At 45.5% G+C, this 20,684-nt stretch overlaps 1 protein-coding gene and 1 pseudogene across 1 annotated transcript in view; one reads left to right on the top strand and one right to left on the bottom strand.

The window, feature by feature from the left end:
• Positions 1–4,236: 4,236 nt before the first annotated feature.
• Lyrm4 (LYR motif containing 4) overlaps positions 4,237–20,684 on the bottom strand; it is a 123,660-nt gene continuing 107,212 nt past the window's right edge. Inside the window, exon 3 of the mRNA XM_021180055.2 lies at positions 4,237–4,686. Coding sequence (XP_021035714.1) covers positions 4,618–4,686 — 69 coding nt within the window. The 3' untranslated portion in view covers positions 4,237–4,617. The remainder of the gene's footprint in view (positions 4,687–20,684) is intronic.
• On the top strand, positions 12,306–13,178 carry LOC110308412 (annotated as a pseudogene).

Here is a 20,684-nt window from a genome sequence, read left to right on the forward strand (position 1 = left end):
TTTTTTTTTTTTTTTTACAATACTGTGTACCTGAATGAGATTTGCTAGCTACATCATGTGACCTTATCAGTGTGCTTATTACAATGACCCAGCTGCTCCATGTGACTTCTGGCCTGTACTTTGGTGGCTGGTATAAGTAGACCTTCACAAATTTCCCTCATACAGAGCTAACACTGTCTCATCAGAATGGGGCTTGACTATTGTTCAGCAGAAGAGCACTTGCCCAGGACCACAGCATTCCTCACCAGTGCTGGGTATTTGTGTGTAGCTTCATCTGGGCTCAGGTGATATTTCTCAAGGACCTTTTTGTCTGTGAGTTTAAGTCCCCCCAAAGAGAGCTCCCAAATTCAGAGCATATCATCTTGAGTATAAGACAGTCCCCCGTCTGCTTTTGAGGGCATCTCTTTGTTGGCTTTTGGTATTTTTATAGCCTGGCCCCAATACCTAAGATGTCCTTTAATCTAGAACATAATAGCAGTTGCTATGAAGTACAATGGTCCTTTGGTATCTGCAGGGGACTGATTTTAGGAGCTCCTATGGAGTTCAGAATCTGCCATGCTCATTTCTTACATGAAAAAGGATATAGTCTTCTCTGGGGTTCAGATCATTTTTTTTTATACCATCCACTCCACTGTAAGTGGGTACAAGTAATGGTTATACTGCATCACTAGTCACAGCAGCAATAAAAAGCTGGGTACTGATGTGTTTCTAAGTGTTTTCCTTCTGTGGTTGGTTGAATCCATGGGTGTGCAACCTTGTGCTACAGAGGGCAGATTGTACTTAACAACAAAAAGGCAGCCCATTTAGTCACAAAAATGTGATTCCGAGTTTTCTTAAAACCTGATGTTTTACTCTGTGCTCTTCAATGCCAGGAGGAGAACATGTGGTTTAGTCTTTCACATCCTGCTTGTTGGCAAGTGGTTTTTGTGTCCACTTCTGGTGGCGTCTCTCATCTGCCAGCTGTGGACACAGTGACCTTTGGCACTTTCAGAGCAGAGCAGTCTTGGAGAATTGAGATGGTCTGGTCCAATGGTACAACTTCTCCATCACATTGCCTGGCCCAAGCTCTACAGTTGGGGCCATTAGGCAAGCAGAAGGATGCATCATACAAAAACAGTTAAATGCCACTTCCTCTGAAGTCCCCTGTTGTGGAAATTATTCAATCCCGACCTGGGGTTTCTCCCTCGCCTTTAATCTTAGTTCCTAGATTAAAACACACACGCGCACACCCTTAATGTTTACAATAAGCTTTGAACACTACAAAAGCTAGGCAGCTGCCTACCTTCTATACCGTTAGAATCTACTTTCTTATGGATAACCCTGAGTTATCACTTCCTTTGTTTCATCTGGCTGCTCTTAACCCCTATTGGCTAGCCCTTAGGGCCACTTTCTCTTGACTCCTAAACCGTGGCAGCTTCAACCCCCTCAGCCCAGGAAACCTAAATCCCACCTATGTATGTCTCTCCTGCCCAGCTATTGGTAGCTTTATTTACCAATCAGAAGTAACTTTGGGCCAAGGTGTGTGTGTGTGTGTGTGTGTGTGTGTGTGTGTGTGTATATGGACTATGGATTCTCTCACCTCTGGGACAACCTGGTCTTGGGGGCCCACACTTAGCATTACAACAGATAGCAAAAGACCAAACCTCAATAGTCCTCTGCATTTGGGGAACACACAATATGAGGTTCTGCGCAGCTAACTCCTATTTGTGGGCTTTCATCTCAAGTCTCCTTTGTTTTGTGCGGATTCCAAATACAGTTAATTCCATCTAAGTGACAAGAATTAGCTCTGCTTTATCAAGCTCTGGGCATGTCCAAACCCATTTATGAGGTTTAATTAACACGAAGGCAGCCAGCTGTCAACAGTTTGCAGAACAAGCCAAGTTTACTCTGACTGTCTGTGGGAGCGATCCTGTGGGGAGCTGCCTTTCTGCTCGCCATGTGACACTTTCAGGGGGACTACTTAGGTTGCACATAACAGGTGCTTAACTTTAAATTGGGAGCGCTGTTCACAGTTGATGTAGGATGGTGAGTGACCACGTATTCTACTGATGCTCAGTGTAAGCAGCGGCAGGGGCCACCTCCACCAGGGCTGGGTGACACTGCTCCAAGGGAAGAACACACTTCCCATGTGATGACCTGCCTTTCACTCAGGCCGCGTGTTTCTTGAATCCCTCAGCTCCTAGGAATGGATCCAGTGGGGTGAGATTCATGATTTCCAATGACCATTTTGAGACTAAGAGTGGCACTGCTGGATGAATGAGAACAAAGCATGCCACACAGGTATTAGAATTCCCAAATGGTACCTGTGGTGCTTTGAGTAAGAGTGGCCCCCACAGGCTCATGTATTTGAGTGCTTGGTATTCAGGCAGTGGCACTACTTGAGAGGGAGTAGGTGCGGCCTTGTTGGCAGAAGTGTGTCACTGGGGGTGGGTTTTGGGTTTTAAAAGCCCAAGCCAGTACCAGCATCTCTTTCTTCTGCTGGTGCCTATAGATCTAGATGTAGAGCTCTCAATTACTTCTCCAGCACCATGTCTGCCCGTGTGCTGCTATGCTCCCCACCAACAATGAACTAAACCTCTGAACCTGTAAGCCAGCTCTAATTGAATGCTTTCCTTTATAAGAGTTGCTGTGGTGGTCATGGTGACTCTTCGCAGCAATAGAACACTGGTTAAGACAAAACTCATTATGTTGCAAACTAGTTTTAAAAAATTAAGAAATCTTAACTGCAAAAAAGTAAAAGGCTGTGCACATCATGACAGAGACCACACTGTACAGATGCCAGGGTGAACACCTGTGATAGGATCTATGTAATGTTGGCTAGCTTAGAATTTGTATGTAGCCCAAACTAGTCTCAAGCTCACAGCGCTCCTGCTCCAGCCTTCAAGTGCCAAGGATAACAGATGTGCAACACCACACCTGGCTCACTCCTACTTTATGTGTGTGTGCTGAATGCATGTGTATATGTTCATGTGGGCACATATACATATGTGTGCACACATGTGGAGGCCACTGGGTGTCTTCCTCAATCATTCTTCACCTTAGGTTTGGATGCAAGGTTTCTTCTTGGAGCTGGAACTGACCAATTTGGTTAGATGGGCTATCCAATGAGCTTCCAGGATTCATCTGTCTGCTCCTCTGCCACCAGGCTTAGCTTGGCAGTCTGTCCAGTTTAGCTGGGCGCTGGGACTCTGAACGCAGGCTTGTGTGGCTTTACTTTACTGTGCATGGATTCATCTGCCTAGCCCCATGGCCATGACTTTTTAGGTAGGGTGACAGACTGCTTGGACTTAATTCACATGAATGCCACAGGAATTCATGACACATTGCCTTAGCCACTGTAGTACCCACACTACTTACATGCATGGTCCAGCTTTGATGTGAATCCAGTCTACTTAGCATCAAGAAGAAATTCTTCCTGTGAGATAGGTCCCTGGAACCTCCCTGAAGTTAAGGAAGATGTTATGTGGTATGTGCCCTGTGTTTGGAAGGAATGGATTTTATACAACATATGGCATCATTAATACCTGGGAAAAGCTCAAAGGTCAGGGCTGAATGACTGATCATCAGAGTTACCTGGAGAACCATATTTTATTTATTGTTATTAATTTTTAAATTAAGGTTTAATTTTTATGCTCATGAATGTTTTGCTAGCATGTATGTATGTGCACCATGTGCACACCTGGTACTGTAGCAGCCTTCAGAGGGCATCATATCCCTGGAAGTTGGATTACAAATGGTTGGGAGCCCCTGGAATACTGGGAAATCAAACCTGGGTCCTCTACAAGAGCAAAACATACTTTTTAAATTTTCAAATGTACTCATAAGAGCTGAGCCATCTCTCTAACCTTGAGAACTGTATTCTGAATATTCCATCTTTGGGTTCTTTACCCCCTGCTGACTCTAAGGTGTTAAACAGCAAGGTAACATGCATTCATAAGACATTCCCAGTGCCCCTGGTGTCTCAGGATTACATATGACACACTTCAGTGCATGGCTTTCCTTGGGGATTGCCAGAACTGAGATTCCAGTGTGCATGGGATGTGGAGGGACTTGGGAATCTGCATTTGTAGGTTTGAGTGGCGGGGTGTACCTTAGACTCCTCATCTTGATCCATGTCCTCATTACCTGTGTCTGAACTGGTGCTAACTCTTGCAATCTTCAGTTGTCGGTGGGGTGGGGCCCTCCTTTTGAGTTCCCACTTCCACCATTCCTGCCGTGTCAGGAAATAAATGCACATTCATTGTAATGGGTTTATTTGGTACAAAAGGATAGAGATATAATTATGTTTACTGTTAAGGACCAAGACACAGAGTCTGCAAAAGCTCTATACAAATGTGGGTGATCTTTAAGATGGGGTAGGATGGTGAGGAGACACAATAACATATAGCATTATTCTGAGTGACCTCCAGCTCTTCACTCTTACACCCAAAATGAGGATACACAGCCATTTCTTCACATAACAGCTGTGACAGAATGCAAATGGGACTCAGTTTGTCAGTGCCTACAAGGCAGGCAGAGCAGTGGCTATTTCACCCAGTACTGGGAGGTTCCACCATATAGAATGGATGCTGGAGGTGGTCAGTTCTGCTGCGGAGGCTGTTTCCTAGTGCTGGCTTCCTATGTCCTGGGCTTCTCTTGATTCTCAATGATAAGCTTGTCAGTTGAGTATAGTTGGCCAATATGGACCTGAAGGCAAAGAAAAGACACTGGTTAAGAATTGTTGGACTTTGTCAGCTATTTGGTTTGAAAAAGAGTCTTGTTATGTAATTCAGACTACCCTTGGGCCATCCTCTGACAGCCTCTCAGTCGTTGGAATTATAGATGTGTGCACCAGCATGCTTTCATTTCTTACAAGAATGTGCAAGTGCCTGTCATGGCAGGCTGATCCTCTGAAAACTGCACAGGGTTAAAGTTCATTCCCATGTGCCTTTGCTCTTCTTATTTTCCATCCCCTAGTATCACTGTGGAAGGTTAGTGAGACCCCCTCCCCCTTCTCTCAAATGTTACCATGGCCAGTGTTGGTATTTGGAGATGGCAAGGCTATCTACCAAGCTCCCTGGCTGTCAGCTGCAGGCAGACCCATTCATGTGCAGAACTTTCCACCCCATGAGAATTCCTTCCCCTACAGACAGCAGCCTGTGCTGGGTCTAAGCTGGGGTTGGGAGTCTATGCTCACCAGGCTCCTATTCCCTGTCTTTCCTCATATCCTTTTAAACTAAGTGTCTTTGTTGGTATCCCAGCTCCTACTACCTCAGATGCTGCAGTAGCAATGTAGGGCTGTCCCTTTTCTAAAACAAAGAGTAGTTGTCATGGTTTCTCACTAGGGACACTTCCTAGGCGATACTTTAAGGAACAAACAGAACTGGGGAAGAAAGTGCTGAGCATTGGGACGTCTGTGTGGATCTCAGCACTTGGACACTCTCTATGGACCATCTGGGGCGAGAAATTGCTCTTTAGAAAGGCAAATGAGAGCACACTCCCAACGGCCAGGGCTGCCACCCAGAGTAGTCATGTGTCAGAACCCAGATTCTCTCAGGGTCCCCCTGCTACCCCCCACCCCCCAAGGTTTCTCTTTGAAGCTCTAAAACTTGCTTTGTTGATCATGCTAGCCACAAACTTAAGAGATTCACCTGCCTCTGTACCCAGTGCTGGAACTGAAGGCATGTACTTCTTCTCAAGGGTTCTTTTCCTTCCTTAGTGCCGAGGTTTAAAGAGAGGCAAAGGAGTATGCCCTTAGCAAGGAACAGAGTCAGTGTGGGTCACCCGTACCAATGTGGGCAGCTGCAGCAGCCTCCCGACTTCCCTGGTTCCCATGCATTTGCCTTGCATGGAGTCTGCACTTGAGCAGGCAGGCATCAGGGCAGGTGCCCCAGTTGCCAGCAAAGGTGGGAAGGAGCTCTCTAGAATAATTCTGGACAAAATCACAGTGGTGAACTTGCTTCTGTGTCTGTGGTCTGTGTTCTCATTGGCACACGGAATGCCAGGCGGATGGGACCTGGGAAGCTGCATTTCTCAGAGGCAGAACTGAACACTTGGATAAATATGGCTGGATCCTTCATTAGGTCTATGATTAGCTGGGTGGAGCTTTTGTGTTCATTCATTCATTTATTCTCTGGATTTCTAAGGAATTATATCACAATACCAGTGAGTGGAGCCAAGGACTTCTTTGGGATTTTCAACGTGATAACCTTAAGTTGTTACTGATGGATTGAGCCACATGTCTTAAAAGAAAGACGAGCGCTTTTCTCAACCCTAAATACTTGTAATACATTAGTAAACAGCAGAAAGTATATATTAATACATTTGTAAAATATATTAGTAAATTGTTTGGTGCTGTTTAACTCATTGAGGAGTTGGCTCTGGAGGCTGAGTTGCCCCCCCCCCGCCCCGCCCCATTTCAGACCTAAGCATGTTTATTTCAGCATGTCTCCAAAGACCCCTTGTCTACCCATCCCTATGAGAAACATAAAGGAGAACAGACACCAGCCCAAGCATGAAGACGCCATGTCCTTGAGACTAGGAGAGCAGCTTTTTGGAATAAGAACCTCATGTCCTTGGACACAGCTGGGAGGGAAATCATTCCTCGGCACATTCCCGAAGCAAGGCTCTGCTGCTGTTTATCCCGTGGCGAACATGAACTGTCTGTGGTGGATGGCCAATTAGAAGACTCACCCACAAATAGACGTTATCCTGGGACCTTCCTCTCTAGCACACACTCTAGCTGGCTGTTCTGGTTCCAGGAGCTTGTCCAGTAGGTTTCTGAATGTTATATCTGATCTCAGGTCCTCCTGTTTTTTTACTGCTTTAGTTTTTATTCCTGCTTGCTGTATACTTAATACATTTATTCCTTCAAAACCGAAGGCATGGCTAGTATGGATCCTTCTCATCTGAAACAGACCCACGGGCTCTGAAAACACTATCAAAGTCTTTTCAGAAAAGTTAAAAGACAAATAGTTTTTTAAACAAAGTAACCAAATCACTATTTGGAAATATCTACATAACTGATCTAGGTGACACACATGTGCCTTTACTTAACAGTTCACATGGGTCAACTCGCTCGGAGTGTGTTTTTATTTGTTCTATGTTGGAGCATTAACAGGAGGTTTTGTTTTCTGGTCTGTTTTGTTTTGTTTTGTGAAATAGATTCTCTCTATATAACCATAGCTCTGGCTGTCCTGGTATTCACTAGGTAGACCAGGCTGGTCTTGAACTCAGAGAGACCCACCTGCCTGAGTGATGAAATTAAAGGTACCACCACACCCCGTTTTACAGGTGCCCTTCTTGGCAGCTTTGACAGATAAATGTCCTATGAGTGATTGGCAGAGCTCTCCATCCTCCTCTCAAGGCTCCTATGGGATGGGATTATCTAAGAGCTCTGTAACAGAGCTGTTCTACAGCAGGTGAGACTGCTGGGAGTTGCTCAGAGATTACTGTCTTGTGAGGAGCAGAGACTGAGGACTGAGAAGAAATTCAGATGGCAGATAGTTTGATCTGCTAGGTGCCCCTTTCATGTTCAGTTTCTGTAGAAATGTACTGTCATCTGCAGATCTATTGTGGATGCCTCTGGTAAGGCTCTGTAATCTCAGAATGGCCTTGGCTTGTGTTGATGGGGTGCTGGGCCACAGTCCCATATCTACCTGAAAGAATGTTCTCCTTGTCTTCCTTTTGGTCCCAACATCTTTTTCTGCTAAATGACAGGCCTGAGCACTTCTAGGAGGTCTTTACAGTTCTCTGTGCTCCAACAGTCTCACCTCTCACCTGAGTTCTCTGAGCCAGTATATTTCTGTAGTGTGGAGACACTGAACTAGTGGGGTACCTCTGTAGTGTGAGGTTTCTGAACTGCTGGGGTACCTGTGTGGTATAGGTTTTATAGCCAGGGATGTTTTTCTATAGTGTGAGGTCCCTTGGCTAGCGAGGTACCTGTGTGGTGTAAGGTCTCTGGGCAGCTGGTAAGAATCTGCCAGGGAGCAGATATCAGAGACATGAGGAAGAACAAATGTCCTGAGGTACCTGGAGGTGGGGCTGTTTTCTGCCCTCTCCCAGCATGTGGCTTTCCTCCTAACCATCAGCTGCCCACAGGTCATCAGCTCAGGAGATAAGTCAGCAGTCTGCTCTTTTCTCTGAGTAGCCTGTAGAGCACATGTGATCAGTGCCTAGGCCCTGGATGAGGTGATGCACTCAAGTGCATGCCAGTTCCCTCCTCGTATGCCTGCCTTCTGCTCACAAGTCAGTAGGATGAACTGTACATATCACATCACTGAGTCCTACAGTCTTGGCAGACAACAGTGCCTAGCAGACCAATGGGTACTGAGCAGGAAGGATCTGAGGGCAAGGGCTCAGCAGAGAGATGGAGACAGGAAAGGCCTATAGGCGGAAAGTTGGTCACCATCATACAGCAAACAGGCATTTGCTAAATAAAAGATGTCATTCAAGCTGAAGGATGAACATCCCCTGTTCTGGCAGACCTAGAGGAATCCAGGTGAGACATCCAGGAGTTAGGTTAGACTTCCCAGAGACAGTGCTGGGGCAGGATTGGGGACAGGCACGTGTAAGGGCAGCAGCACAGAAACACAAGAGCACTCGGACCTTGAAAAGTGTCAAAGCCAGCAAGGGCTCATCCTGGAGGCACAGGTATGGGATCACAGGACAGAGAGAATAAATTGAAGAAAACATGGGCTATATCCTGCTTCTTGAATTATTCTGAGAAAAGTGAGAACCATAAAAATGTGTGTAGCAGTGGACTGACTCACACCTGTGGTATTAAGATTCTGTTTCAGATTCATTTTTACTGTGGTGAGGACATGACAATAATAATAATAATTATAATCATTATTATTGTTTTTTGAGATGGGGTTTCTCTGTGTAGCTCTGGCTGTCCTGGAACTCGTTCAGTAGACTAGGCTGGCCTTGAACTCAGAGATTCACCTGCCTCTGTGCACCACCACTGCCTGGTAAGAGCAATTTATTTTAGCTCAGAGTTTCACAGTCATTTTCTAGCAGGGAAGTCAGGTTGATAGGAACTTGAAGCAGCTTAATCCAGGGTCAAGAGCAGACAGGTATAAATACACATACGCTAGCATTCTCTACTTTTATACAGCCCAGGACTCAAACCAAGGGAATAGTGCCCCCTACTTTCAGGCTGGGTCTTCTTCCCACATCAATTAAGGCAATTAAGACAATCTCCACAGTCATGTTTACATGCCAAACTGATTTAGATAGTCTCATTGAGACTGTCTTCCCAGGTGATTCTAGCTTGTGGCAAGCTGACATTTAAAACAATCACAAACCCTTAGCTGAGTCCAAACAGGATGGGACTTCCTGTTATGATCATTTACCACTGTCTGATCTAACTTCCCTTTCAAGAAAGACTTTTAAAAACTCTCTCTCTCTCTCTCTCTCTCTCTCTCTCTCTCTCTCTCTCTGTCTCTCTCTCTCTGTCTCTCTGTGTGTGTGTGTGGTTATGTGCCTATGAGTGCAGATGCCAACAAGGGCAAGAGGTGTCACACTTCTCTGGAACTGAAATTACAGATTGTTGTGAGATATCCAAGGTGGGTTCTTGGTTCTCTATAAGAGTAGAAAGCACTCTTAATTGCTGGACCATCTCTCCCGCCCCTGAATGAATATCTTTAATATTGGTATAGTACTTCATTAGAAAGATGCCTTGTAATGTGTTGAGTTGTTTCCCATTATGGACATGTAGCCTCTTTTTGGTTAATGCTGGTTAATATGTCTTTTTGTATGTGTGCCTGATATTTTTGTTAATGAGAGTTTCTAGAAGCAGAATTACTCGGAATAGGTATGACATTCTTCGGACTCTCTAGGGAGCTTCCAAATTGCTTTCAAAGAGGTTTGCTTGTTTTTCCAACTTATGCTCCCTCTGGTGGCCTGCCTGAAGGCTTTGTGTGATATAAGCATCTGACAAATGTGTCTTGCCCCCACATAACAGGGTATGTGGACTTGGGTGTATAGAGCAGGAACAAAGGCATTTCCTGCTGCATTCCTAATGAATCCTGACCCCTGGTCCCCTGACAGTGAGTCTAACGGAAGCTTCCCAAACCCCAGTCACCTAGGGCTGGGAAACAGACAGAGGCCAAAAGCACCCAACTTACAAGTCACTTTGACCCAAGTATCAGTTAGGTTTTTTTTAAAAAAAATTTACATTGTTTTTTTTCCAGACATGGTCTCTCTATGAAGTCTTGCTGTCTTAGACTTGATCCATGGACCAGGCTGGCCTTGAACTCATAGAGGCCTGTCTTTGCCTCTCAAGTACTGGGATGAAAGGTGTGTGCAATCACCTCCTAGCCATCAGTTGGGTGTTTAAAGTCCATTTAAATTTTCAGTGTTGGGATAGAATCCAGGGCTACATGCATGTTATATTAGACATACCTCCAACTCTTAAATAAATCTGTCCAGTTGTATAATTCTATGGCTTGGGGTGGGTTCATGCAATCAGATCTTGATAATGTGAGCAGTGTTAAGTAAATGTAAGGGTGAATGAGATCTGTCTGTCTAGGATCTTGTATGTTCTACATCCCTTAGCTGCCTACTGCCTGTCTTTGACTATCTCACACACTGTAGTCAGGCTGAGGGTCTCCAACTTCTGTGCCTCTCTGCCTAGTTTACTATTAATAGAGGCCCCCTTGATGTTCACTCAAGAAAAGCCAGCCAGACGGTGGTGGTGCATGCCTTTATTCCCAGCACTTGGGAGGCAGAGGCAGACAGATTTCTGAGTTCGAGACCAGCCTGGTCTACAAAGTGAGTCCCAGGACAGCCAGGGCTATACAGAGAAACCCTGTCTCAAAAAACCCAAAAAACCCAAAAACCAACCAACCAAACAAACAAAAAAAAAGCCTGTCTACTCTCTGTCCCAGAGGTTGAGGCATCTCTGGTCTCCTCTGTAGATGGGGATCTCTTCCTAAGAGAGACAACAGAGATGCAACACTCACATGATGTTCACACGTACTTACTGACTTTAAATGCACCTGTGTTGGTGACTGATGGAAGGAGGAGCAGGAAGGCATGGAATTTCTGAATTCTGTTGCTCTCACAGCAACACAGGGCAGCTCAGATCAGGACAGGCAAGTGGGTAGTGTCCAGTAAGTATGGTCACCTACCACATCAGTCAAAGGCACATGTCCTATGTGATGGCGGCCATATAAGATCATATTGCCTGTGGTGCTGTAGCCATATTAGTTTGTGTGAACAGAGTCTTTATGATAATTCCACAGCAATAACATGGATTAATGACAAGTTCCTCAGGACATACCTATCCCATCATCAGTGATGCATGGCTTTACCTGGTGACTGAAAGTGATGGTGTCTTGCAACCTGTGGCAGTAAGGTTCTATGCTGGTTACTGTGAAACCCAGATCTGCTATGATTAATTAAGTGTGTAATTACAGACCCAATGAAAGCAGGTGGACAAAACCAGCAATAGGACAACCACTTCCTGCAACAAGAATGTGCACTGACTGCTAAACAGAACTGAACAGTATAATGTTGGCTGAGCAGAGAGTTTTAGGCCATAATCCAGGGATACGGGGATTAACCCAGAGCAATTACAGAAGAGGTTAAGGGAAACAATGAATTTTCACAGGGAAGGAACTCCAAACAGCTATCTCAATGAGTGCTATGGAGCAGAGCCCACAAATGTACATCTAACTGTCCTGTTGCATTTTTTTGTGCCTGTACAAGGCATCAGCACATACAGGAGGTTGGGGGGATTCAGGCTGCAACACCGATGATAGAGCATGCTGCCACTAGGCTGTAGGTTAAAGGGTCACATCAAAGGAACTAAGGAGTGCAATTAGCAGCTTCATTTACAGCCCCCTCAGAGCCTACAACTGACTTCTGCAGCCAGACAATCACTGTGCATGAATTGGCCATTAAAATGGATCATACTTTTCTTCTATAAACTTTCAGAATTGGCATTTGAGTCTATTTGAAAAAGACAGATTATTCAATTGCAAGTAGGATCTAAGAAAACAGAACTATCTTAGTCCTTGAGGTCTTCACTGCTAACTCTTCAGAAGTGGAACCACCATCCAATGAACCTAGGCTCATGGGTAGGAGAGCTGGGCTCAACAGCCAGAAGTGGGGGTAGAAAGACCTGCCAGTGGAATGGATCTGCCCTGCCAGGAATCCTAAACCTGCCCCTGCTACTTCCTGCTTGTTTCACAGAGCAGCAGGGAACCAACTAGACAACAGGTATGGGGAACACTCAACAACTGTTCTAGCTACGCCCAGAGTCCAAATGTAGGGAGGCACATGGCGAGTGCTTATGTGCAGGGCCCAGCTTAGTCACCATGTATAGCTGGGTTATGACCGTGTTCTCTCATAAATATGGAGAATATTTCTTGGAAACTGCGGAACTATCGGATATTGGGGCTGGCAAAGGCAAATACTATGCCATTAACTACCCACTCCAAGATAGGATTCATGATGGGCTCTATGAAGCCATTTTCAAGCCAGTCATGTCCAAAGCAATGGAGATGCTCTAGCCTAGTGCACTGGTCTTACAGTGTGGCTCAGATTTCCCATCAGGGGATTGGTTATGTTGCTTCAATCTGACCATCAAAGGATATGTGGAGTTCAAGAGTTTCAACTAGCCTATGCTAATGCTGCGAGAAGGCAGATAAGGAGGTGGCTATACCATCTGTAATGTTGCTTCGTGCTGGACTTACAAAACAGCTGTGGCCCTGGACACAGATTCCTAAAGAGCTACCATACAATGGCTGCTTTGAATACTTTGGATAGAGTTTTAAGCTTTACAGCCCTCCGATATGACTAACAAGAACACTAATAAATACCTAGAAAAGATCAAGCAGAGGCTCTTGAGAACTTAAGAATGCTGTCCTATGCCCCTGGCAACCCCACAGGACAGTGGTGATGGGGATGAGGAAGACGCTGACAAATGCACCTCCATCTGCTCCTCTGACAAACCCACTGCCTGTAAGGAAGGAGTCTGACTCAGATTCCGAGGGAGAAGGTAGTTGTAAGAAGTCTTTTAACTTCAAAAAACCCAAAAGAGTCAAAACAGAGGATGAAAGGCAAAGATCCAGAAGAGAGAGAGAGAGAAAAAAAAAAAGAAGTCACAGAAAAAAGAAGTCTTCTTGGAGAAAATCAAGGAGGAGAAGCTAGAAGTCAAAGGGGTCAAAGAAGAGGTCAAGTTGGCCTGAGCAAGGTCTGCAGCTGTCTACTCCCCTGGCTCCCCCTTTTCCTTAATCTCTCAGATTTTATAGTTTTTATTCCTTTTCATATAAAATATATGAAATATAACATCCCTAGGGACTAGATAGGAACTAGGGCCAGGGCCCAGGGCCCAGGGCAGTGGTGCTGGGAGACCTTTTCCCAGAGCTACCATCCTGCCCCATCCTGTCCATCTTAGTTTTGAACCATGTAGGGTCTGAGTGGAAAGAAAACAACCAGAAGACAAAATCCTGAACTGCCACGTGCCTGCATAGGAGCTCTGTTAAGATGCCCTTATTAGGGTCTCTAGAAGGGGTGACTAGGTCTTCTGGGCCCCCTTATTCAGGCTTAGGTAATAGCAGTAATTTTTAAATTGGTTCTTTTTATACCTTCCCACTGGTCTTGGGCAAACAGAAAACTTACATTGCCCTGTCTTCCTCAATTCTGCAGGTGGAGGTTGTTAGCCTAGTTTTCTTTTTTGAGATATTTTCATTTTGTGAGACTCTTTGTAATAAAACAGGGCATATCTATAGAAAGAGAAAAACAAAACAAAGAACAGGAGACAGGCACTTGTTCTAGCATATTCTCCTACCTCTGCTGGGCTGGGGTACAACTGGTAAGGCAGGGAGACAAACATGCCTGGCTGGATTCCCTAGGAGCCGCGTGGAACATTGCATAACAGGCTCTGTGAAATGAAAGCATCCGAACAGTAGATCCAACTCAGGTACCCAGCCTTTCTTGGAATTGAGCAAATCCTGAGACCCAAACATCACGTCAGAGTACAACTTGGTTCTTGGCCAGGCATAGTGACAGCAGAGTCTGGGCGCATTGCCAGAGACAATGTTCCACTGGAGGTCATGCTTCTACACTAAGGGTGAGACCCAAGCTTGGTACACGTCAGCCCTTGAACTCAACACTGAGGTCACCGGCAGCTCATCAGTAGGCCCTGTCCCAATACAGTTAGTGGCAAGGCTGTGCAAATGCTCACCATCCTTCCTTGGTTACAGGTCAGAATGAGCAAACTCCTGTCAAGTGGAAACTTGTAGTTCTTTGGAAAGTTAGTTATATCAAGTGATGGTTTGCTGGAGCACACAGGTGACAGTTGCTAGAGCAAACTGTTTTCCTGAAGCAGACACTGGTGAAAGGATGTTTGGATATAGCAGACATGTGAAAGGAGGCTTTGATAAAGGAGTATAAACATGGTGGGAGAGGAGCACTGAACCTAGGTTTGGTTTGTTCCGCATTTATTATTTGATAAAGACACCCATGTATTGTTAGCCTCACACAGTGTTGTTGAGCTCAAGTTGGGATAACTCTAACATTGAGAGAAACTTGCCCACAAACTGCTTGTGAGGTTCCTGCAGCAGCTTGCTGCTTCTGTGGCCTCACCTCAGGCCAGTTAGAGAGCCTGGCGATTTCTTCAGGATTGAAATATATATAGTTGCTGGTTGGTGCCTGATGTTGGCTTGCTGAAAAGACTGGACTGTAGCTGCCAGTTAGTGTGTGGTGTCTGCCTGCCTAGCGGACTGGTCTGCAGCTGCTTAATCATATTTAGTGTTTGCTACAGGACTGAACTGCTGCCTAAGAGGATCAAGCTCACCCCCAAGGAACAATTGCTGAACAGGTCCATTTCCCTCATATCCTAATAACTTTTCTCTTCCACAACCTCTGCTGGGTGGTGGGCTATAGAATCGGTTGAACCCTTATTAAAAGTAGGTTGCAAAAATTTTATGCCTGATATATGTCTGTTCACTGTTCTGGGAGGCATCTCTGATGAACACTGGGTACTAGGCTGCTCTTATTCACTCCCTCAGGACCCCTATCATTAGGGTGAATAAGAAGGCAGGCTCAGAGACACTGCTCAGGACAAAGGTCAGCCCTGCTCATCCACTGCAGATGCTCCAGCCTACCTCTGCTTTAGCTGCTTTCAGTTTGTCATTGTTACCAGTTGATAACTGTTCAGTACCTTACTTGGCTGGACAGGGAACAGTTCTGTCATCTGCATTATGTGATTCTCTTAAGTTTTGGACTTTGTGGGCTTCCAGAATTGAGGGGTCATTACCGAGAGACATGGTTTCCTCAGTTCTGAACACAGCAGAACCCAAGCCAAGGTAAAAGTCTCCCACAGGAGTCAGTGCTGAGAGACTCTGGGTAGGAGTCAGGGTCACACTCAGTTTCAGATTCAGGCCTATGCAATGCCCTTATTTCCTGTCCCCTTTCAAAAGCTGCCTTGGGAAGTTTGATGAAAAGGTTCCCCATGATTCACAGTGAGTGTCCTCTTCTCTGGTTGTGCTCAATCACTTTGTACATCCAGTGCTTTCTGGAAGTTTCTCTGGGTGCATTCTATCCCAAACTATTCCTAACAGGATGCTGACAGCTGGCAGCAGGTCCCCTTCCTGTGCCCTCAATTCTGATGTCAATGAAGCACGTGCTAGAGAGGCTGAGAAACAACAGAAACAAAGGGCCCTAGTGACAGCCTCAGCTGGCAGGTTCCTACAGCTCTTGTATTGCTGGCCATCCCGAGCACTTTTCTTGTCCTTGGGCCCTCAGGTTTGCAGCAACTACATAGTGATTCCTTGCTCACAGGCCCACAGGGAGCTATGAGTGACACCCAAGGACTTTAGGTATGTGGTTAGCAGTAATTTCTTTCCAGTGCTTTAGCACTGGCAAGAATGACATTACAATCCAGGGTCACTTCTGACTAACTGCACTCCCCTGTATCTCTCCCTCTAGCAGCCAGGTTGTAGAGCACATCACAACAGTCACTGGGAGAAAAATATCAGTATAATCCAGACTGCCTGGCAGGGCCTCAGAGGGGCCCCCAGTCCTATGTGAGATCTTATTCCAGCTCAGTGGCAAGGAGAGCTGTGCTGGAAGCATTGAGAAAGAGTTGACAGGGAAGTGCGGGGAACCAGGACATCAGTAGCCACACATGCATGGGGCAGAACACAGACTCTGTTAACACAGGCATCAAGGAGCTACTTCCTGAATGTTCCTCCAGAACTCCCAGGTCACAGGGTCAAGGAGACATTTTAGTGCATGGGCAAGATTCTTGTCTTTTCTGAAATGTCTGGGTAAAGACATATCTTGGCTAGCGGATAGGACAAGGCTATCTATACCACACTTGTGGAAATGTCAAGCTATGCCATCCTGAAATAAGCAGCTGCTTCCCATGGCCACACCTTTCTCGGATGCCCGCCCTTCATATTTGAACCTTCCTCCTGTTTCCCTCCTCCCAGATGCCCAATGTTTATAGTTATTTGTCAATGCCCCTTAGTCTGCTTTCTAGTTGTGCCATCTTTCATTCAGAATGGCCATGGCCAGGCCTCAAAGACAGTGCAATGCCTTGTACATCAGCTGTAGGGATGGGGCCACTGTGAAGGGGTCTCGTCTGTGGGGATAGGCTGCTGGCCACATGCTCAGGCTCCCCTCTTTTCAAGGGAAGCAAGAGGCTCGTGGCCCTTAGTTTACTGTAGGAAGTTACTCTGGATGGGGCAGGAAGAGAGGGCAAAGCCAGAGTCTGACATGACAGTGGCCCTCGTGAGGCCAGGGTTTTTGCTTCCTTGGGTCAGCCTACTGGTGGTGGCTCTCTGGCACCCTTCAACTCTGCTCTCAAGCCAAGTCTTGGAGCTAACTTAGTATATGGAAAATTCACTATGGACTTTGGGGGGAATAACACCCTTACCAAGGTCCCCCAAGGCTATTACTGAGTTTTCCTTCCAATCAGATACCAAGTGTGGTGATTTGAATACGAATGACCCCATAGGCTTATATATATATATATATATATATATATATATATATATATATATATATATATATTATTTGACCCCATAGGCTTTTATATATATATTTGAGGTATGGCCTTATTGGAGGAAGTGTGTTACTGGGAGTAGGCTTTGGGGTTTTAAAAGCTCAAGTCAGGCCCAAAGTCCTGCTTGCAGATCTGGACGTAGAACTCTCACCTCCTCCAGCATCATATCTGCCTATGTGCTGCCTGCTTCCCACCTTGCTGATAATGGACTAAACCTCTGAAGGGTTAACCTCTAAACCTCTGCTAGCAAGCCAAAGCTAAACGCTTTCTTTATTTAGAGTTGTTGAAGTCATGGTAACTTTTCATAGCAATAGAATCTGATACCAAGTAAGAGAAGCATCAATATCTGAAGGCCTCCTTGAGCCCCTAGCAGAGGTGTCAACCTCCACATCTGAGCATCCTCCATCCACTTCTGTGCTCACAGTAGGAGTCACGGCTCCTGAGACATGCACTGGATGGACACTACTTTTGGTGGATGAGACCAGTCTCTACCAGCCTGCAGAAAGAATGAACCACAGTGGCGGTTCTTCATCAGTGCTCTGCAGTGGCTCGGGAAACTGATCCTTTCTGCTTGCCACTGCCCAGAGCAGCTCAGGCTGATGACATGACCCTGGCCAGCCTTGGCTGCACAAGTGGTCCTGGCTTATATCTCCCTACCCTACTGAAGGAGGAATTCATGATAGGCAGTTGGGGAGAAAAGGAAAACAAGTTGCTCCCACATTACAGTTAGAATACACATTAAGGTTAAAAAGAATATCGAATTAAAACTTTAAGGGTGGGAACAATAGGCATGAGAAATAAAGAAGCTTGTAGCTGGTTGTGAGTTAGCCAAGTGGACCCAATAAGAGACAGGCAGAGGCTCTGAGAAGTAAGGCCAGTGTCGGTGGACTGGCTGCCTAGGATCCATGGGCTCTCTGTGGGACACATGCTTGTTTACATAGCACTGCTTCTAAAGCAACTGATCAGCAGAGGCTAAACTGTAGGTGAAGACAGTTTCTCAAAGCCTCCATCCATTTTAGGAAATCCAATTTGCCCAAAGAATCAAGAGTTAAACACGAGGTAACTAGGAACACTTGTAGTTAAATCTGTTTGTTTGTTTGTTTGTTTTTTCTGAGACAGGGTTTCTCTGTGTAGCCCTGGCTGTCCTGGAATTCACTTTGTAGACCAGGCTGGCCTTGAACTCAGAAATCCGCTTGCCTCTGCCTCCCGATTCCTGGGATTAAAGGCCCAGCTCTGTAGTTAAATCTTGACAGCTAGATAAGTCATTTATCCACCATGATGAAGCACAAGCCACCATATAAACATGAGAACAAAGAGCATAGCCAGGAAGACATCTGCAAGGTCTACAACTAGGAGGCCAGTGACTAGCAGTCAAGATCAACAGCTAAAAGGGGGCTTCAGAGATGAGGGCAGATGGGCTTCAGCCACCCCTAACTGGACAGGCAGGACACGAACTGAGCATGATCAACTTGTTTCAGCCAGGGGAACATGCACAGAGCATGGGGCCTTCTAATAGGATAACTAATAGAATCCCTTATCAAAATCTTACTCATAATTCTCAATAAGTCTTTATTCAAGGCCTCTCAGAGGTCAGCTTCTTGGAGCCCCCTTCACTGGTGCTAAAAACTTTGCTTTCTTTCTCTGTTGAGCCTTCATCAGTCTTAGGCCTGGGGCTAGAGAGACAGCTTGGTGGTTATACGTACTGACTGCTTTTTTAGGGGACCCAGACTCAATTCCCAGAACCCACATGGTAGCACATAACTGTCTCTAACTCCATTCCCAGAGGATACAATAGGTGCCAGGCATGCACATGGTTCACAAACATAAATATAGGCAACATACATATACATACATTAAAAATCAAAACCCCAAAAACCTTAGGTTTTCCCTACTTTCTTCAAATTCTCACACTTTAAAAAATTCTCCTTAATAGGGGGCTGGGGAGATGGCTCAGTGGTTAAGAGTACTGACTGCTCTTCCAGGGTTCCTGAGTTCAATTCCCAGCAATCACATGGTGGCTAACAACCATCTGTAACGGGATCTGATACCTTTAGTCACTGTCCTATTGCTGTGAGGAGACACTATAACCAAATCAATCCTTATGGGAGAACGCACTGAACTGGTGACTGGCTTAGAGTCTCAGAGCCTTAGTCCGTTAGCACCATAGCAGGCAGCATGGTGGCACATGCTCTTGGAGACAGTTACAGTGTGCTTAAAATACATCTTTTAAAATAATTCTCCTTAATAGCTGGGTGTGGTGGCACATGCCTTTAATCCTAGCACCTGGGAAGCAAAGACAGGCAGATCTTTGAGTCTGAGGACCCTGATCTACAAAGTGAGTTCCAGGAGAGCCAAGGCTACATAGAGAAATCCTGTCTCAAAAAAACAAAAACAAAAACAACAAACAAACAAACAAACAAACAAACCAAACCAACCAACCAACCAAACAAAAACCCCCTCTGTAATAAAGTCTATCTTCTGTTTCTGATACCACTGTCTGAGTGTGACATTTGCTGGCATCCAAAGTCACTGAGACACATCTACTTGGTCCCAGAAAGGTACTGTGGAACTCAAACCTGTATCATTATGGTATTGACAGCCCATCCTTATCTTCTGTGCTACCCAGGACTAGAGCCGATGCACTGCAGAGTGACTGTTCTCTGGAGGCCATAGCTGTGCCTTCACGTGAGCTTACCCTCAGCTGCTAAGGGGAAGGTACAAGAAAATTAGTCCCTGCCCACACACAGTTTTTGTCACTGCTGATTTTAAGAAGGACCCACGGCTGATACTTTTTCAGTTCTAGTTGCTTCAAATAAATCCGATGATGCACACTGACTTCATACTTCCATAGTAGCAACTGATACTGCTCCGCATTCTAAAGTTTCCATAGTGTCACACACTTGGTTGGCTTATCAGCTCCTTGTAAGGTATGGGTAGCAGATATTCCATTATCACCATCACCACATCATAACTGCCTCCACCACCATCACCTTCACTAATGTGGTTGTTTGAATAAGAATGGTCCCATAGGCTCATATACTCAAGTGTTTAGTCATCAGGCAGTAGAACCATTTGAAAGGAATTAGGAGGTGTGGCCTGGCTGGAGTAGGTGTGGCCTTGTCAGAGGAATTGTGTTACTGGAGGGCAGGCTTTGAGGTTTCAGAAGCCCTTGCCAGGTGCAGGGTCTTTCTCTCGGTCCATGGACTAGGACGTAGCTCTGAGCTACTGCTCAAATGCTCTGTGTGCCACCATGCTCCCAGCCATGATGATAATGGACTAAGGCTCTGAGACTCTAAGCCAGTCCCCAGTTCAGTGCGTTCTTCCATAAGGGTTGCCTTGGTTGTGGTGTCTTCAGTAAGGGTACAGTGACTAAGTCGCTTACCACCATTACCAAGGCCGCCACCACTTTCCCTACTTTACAGAGATCAGCATCTAAAGGTAAATCTATTTATCAAACATTATGGAGTTAAACTTAGTACTTTGACTTGAAGCTTATTTCTAAATTTAATTTTTTAATCTACATTCAAAATCTCTGTTAATCCTGTAAATATAATATAGATTAAAAAGTCAGTGTAAAAAAATTAAAACAGCCGGGCGTGGTGGCGCACGCCTTTAATCCCAGCACTCGGGAGGCAGAGGCAGGTGGATTTCTGAGTTCGAGGCCAGCCTGGTCTACAAAGTG

This window comes from Mus caroli, chromosome 13 (genome assembly GCF_900094665.2).
Source record: "Mus caroli chromosome 13, CAROLI_EIJ_v1.1, whole genome shotgun sequence".
Taxonomy (NCBI): Eukaryota; Metazoa; Chordata; class Mammalia; order Rodentia; family Muridae; genus Mus; species Mus caroli.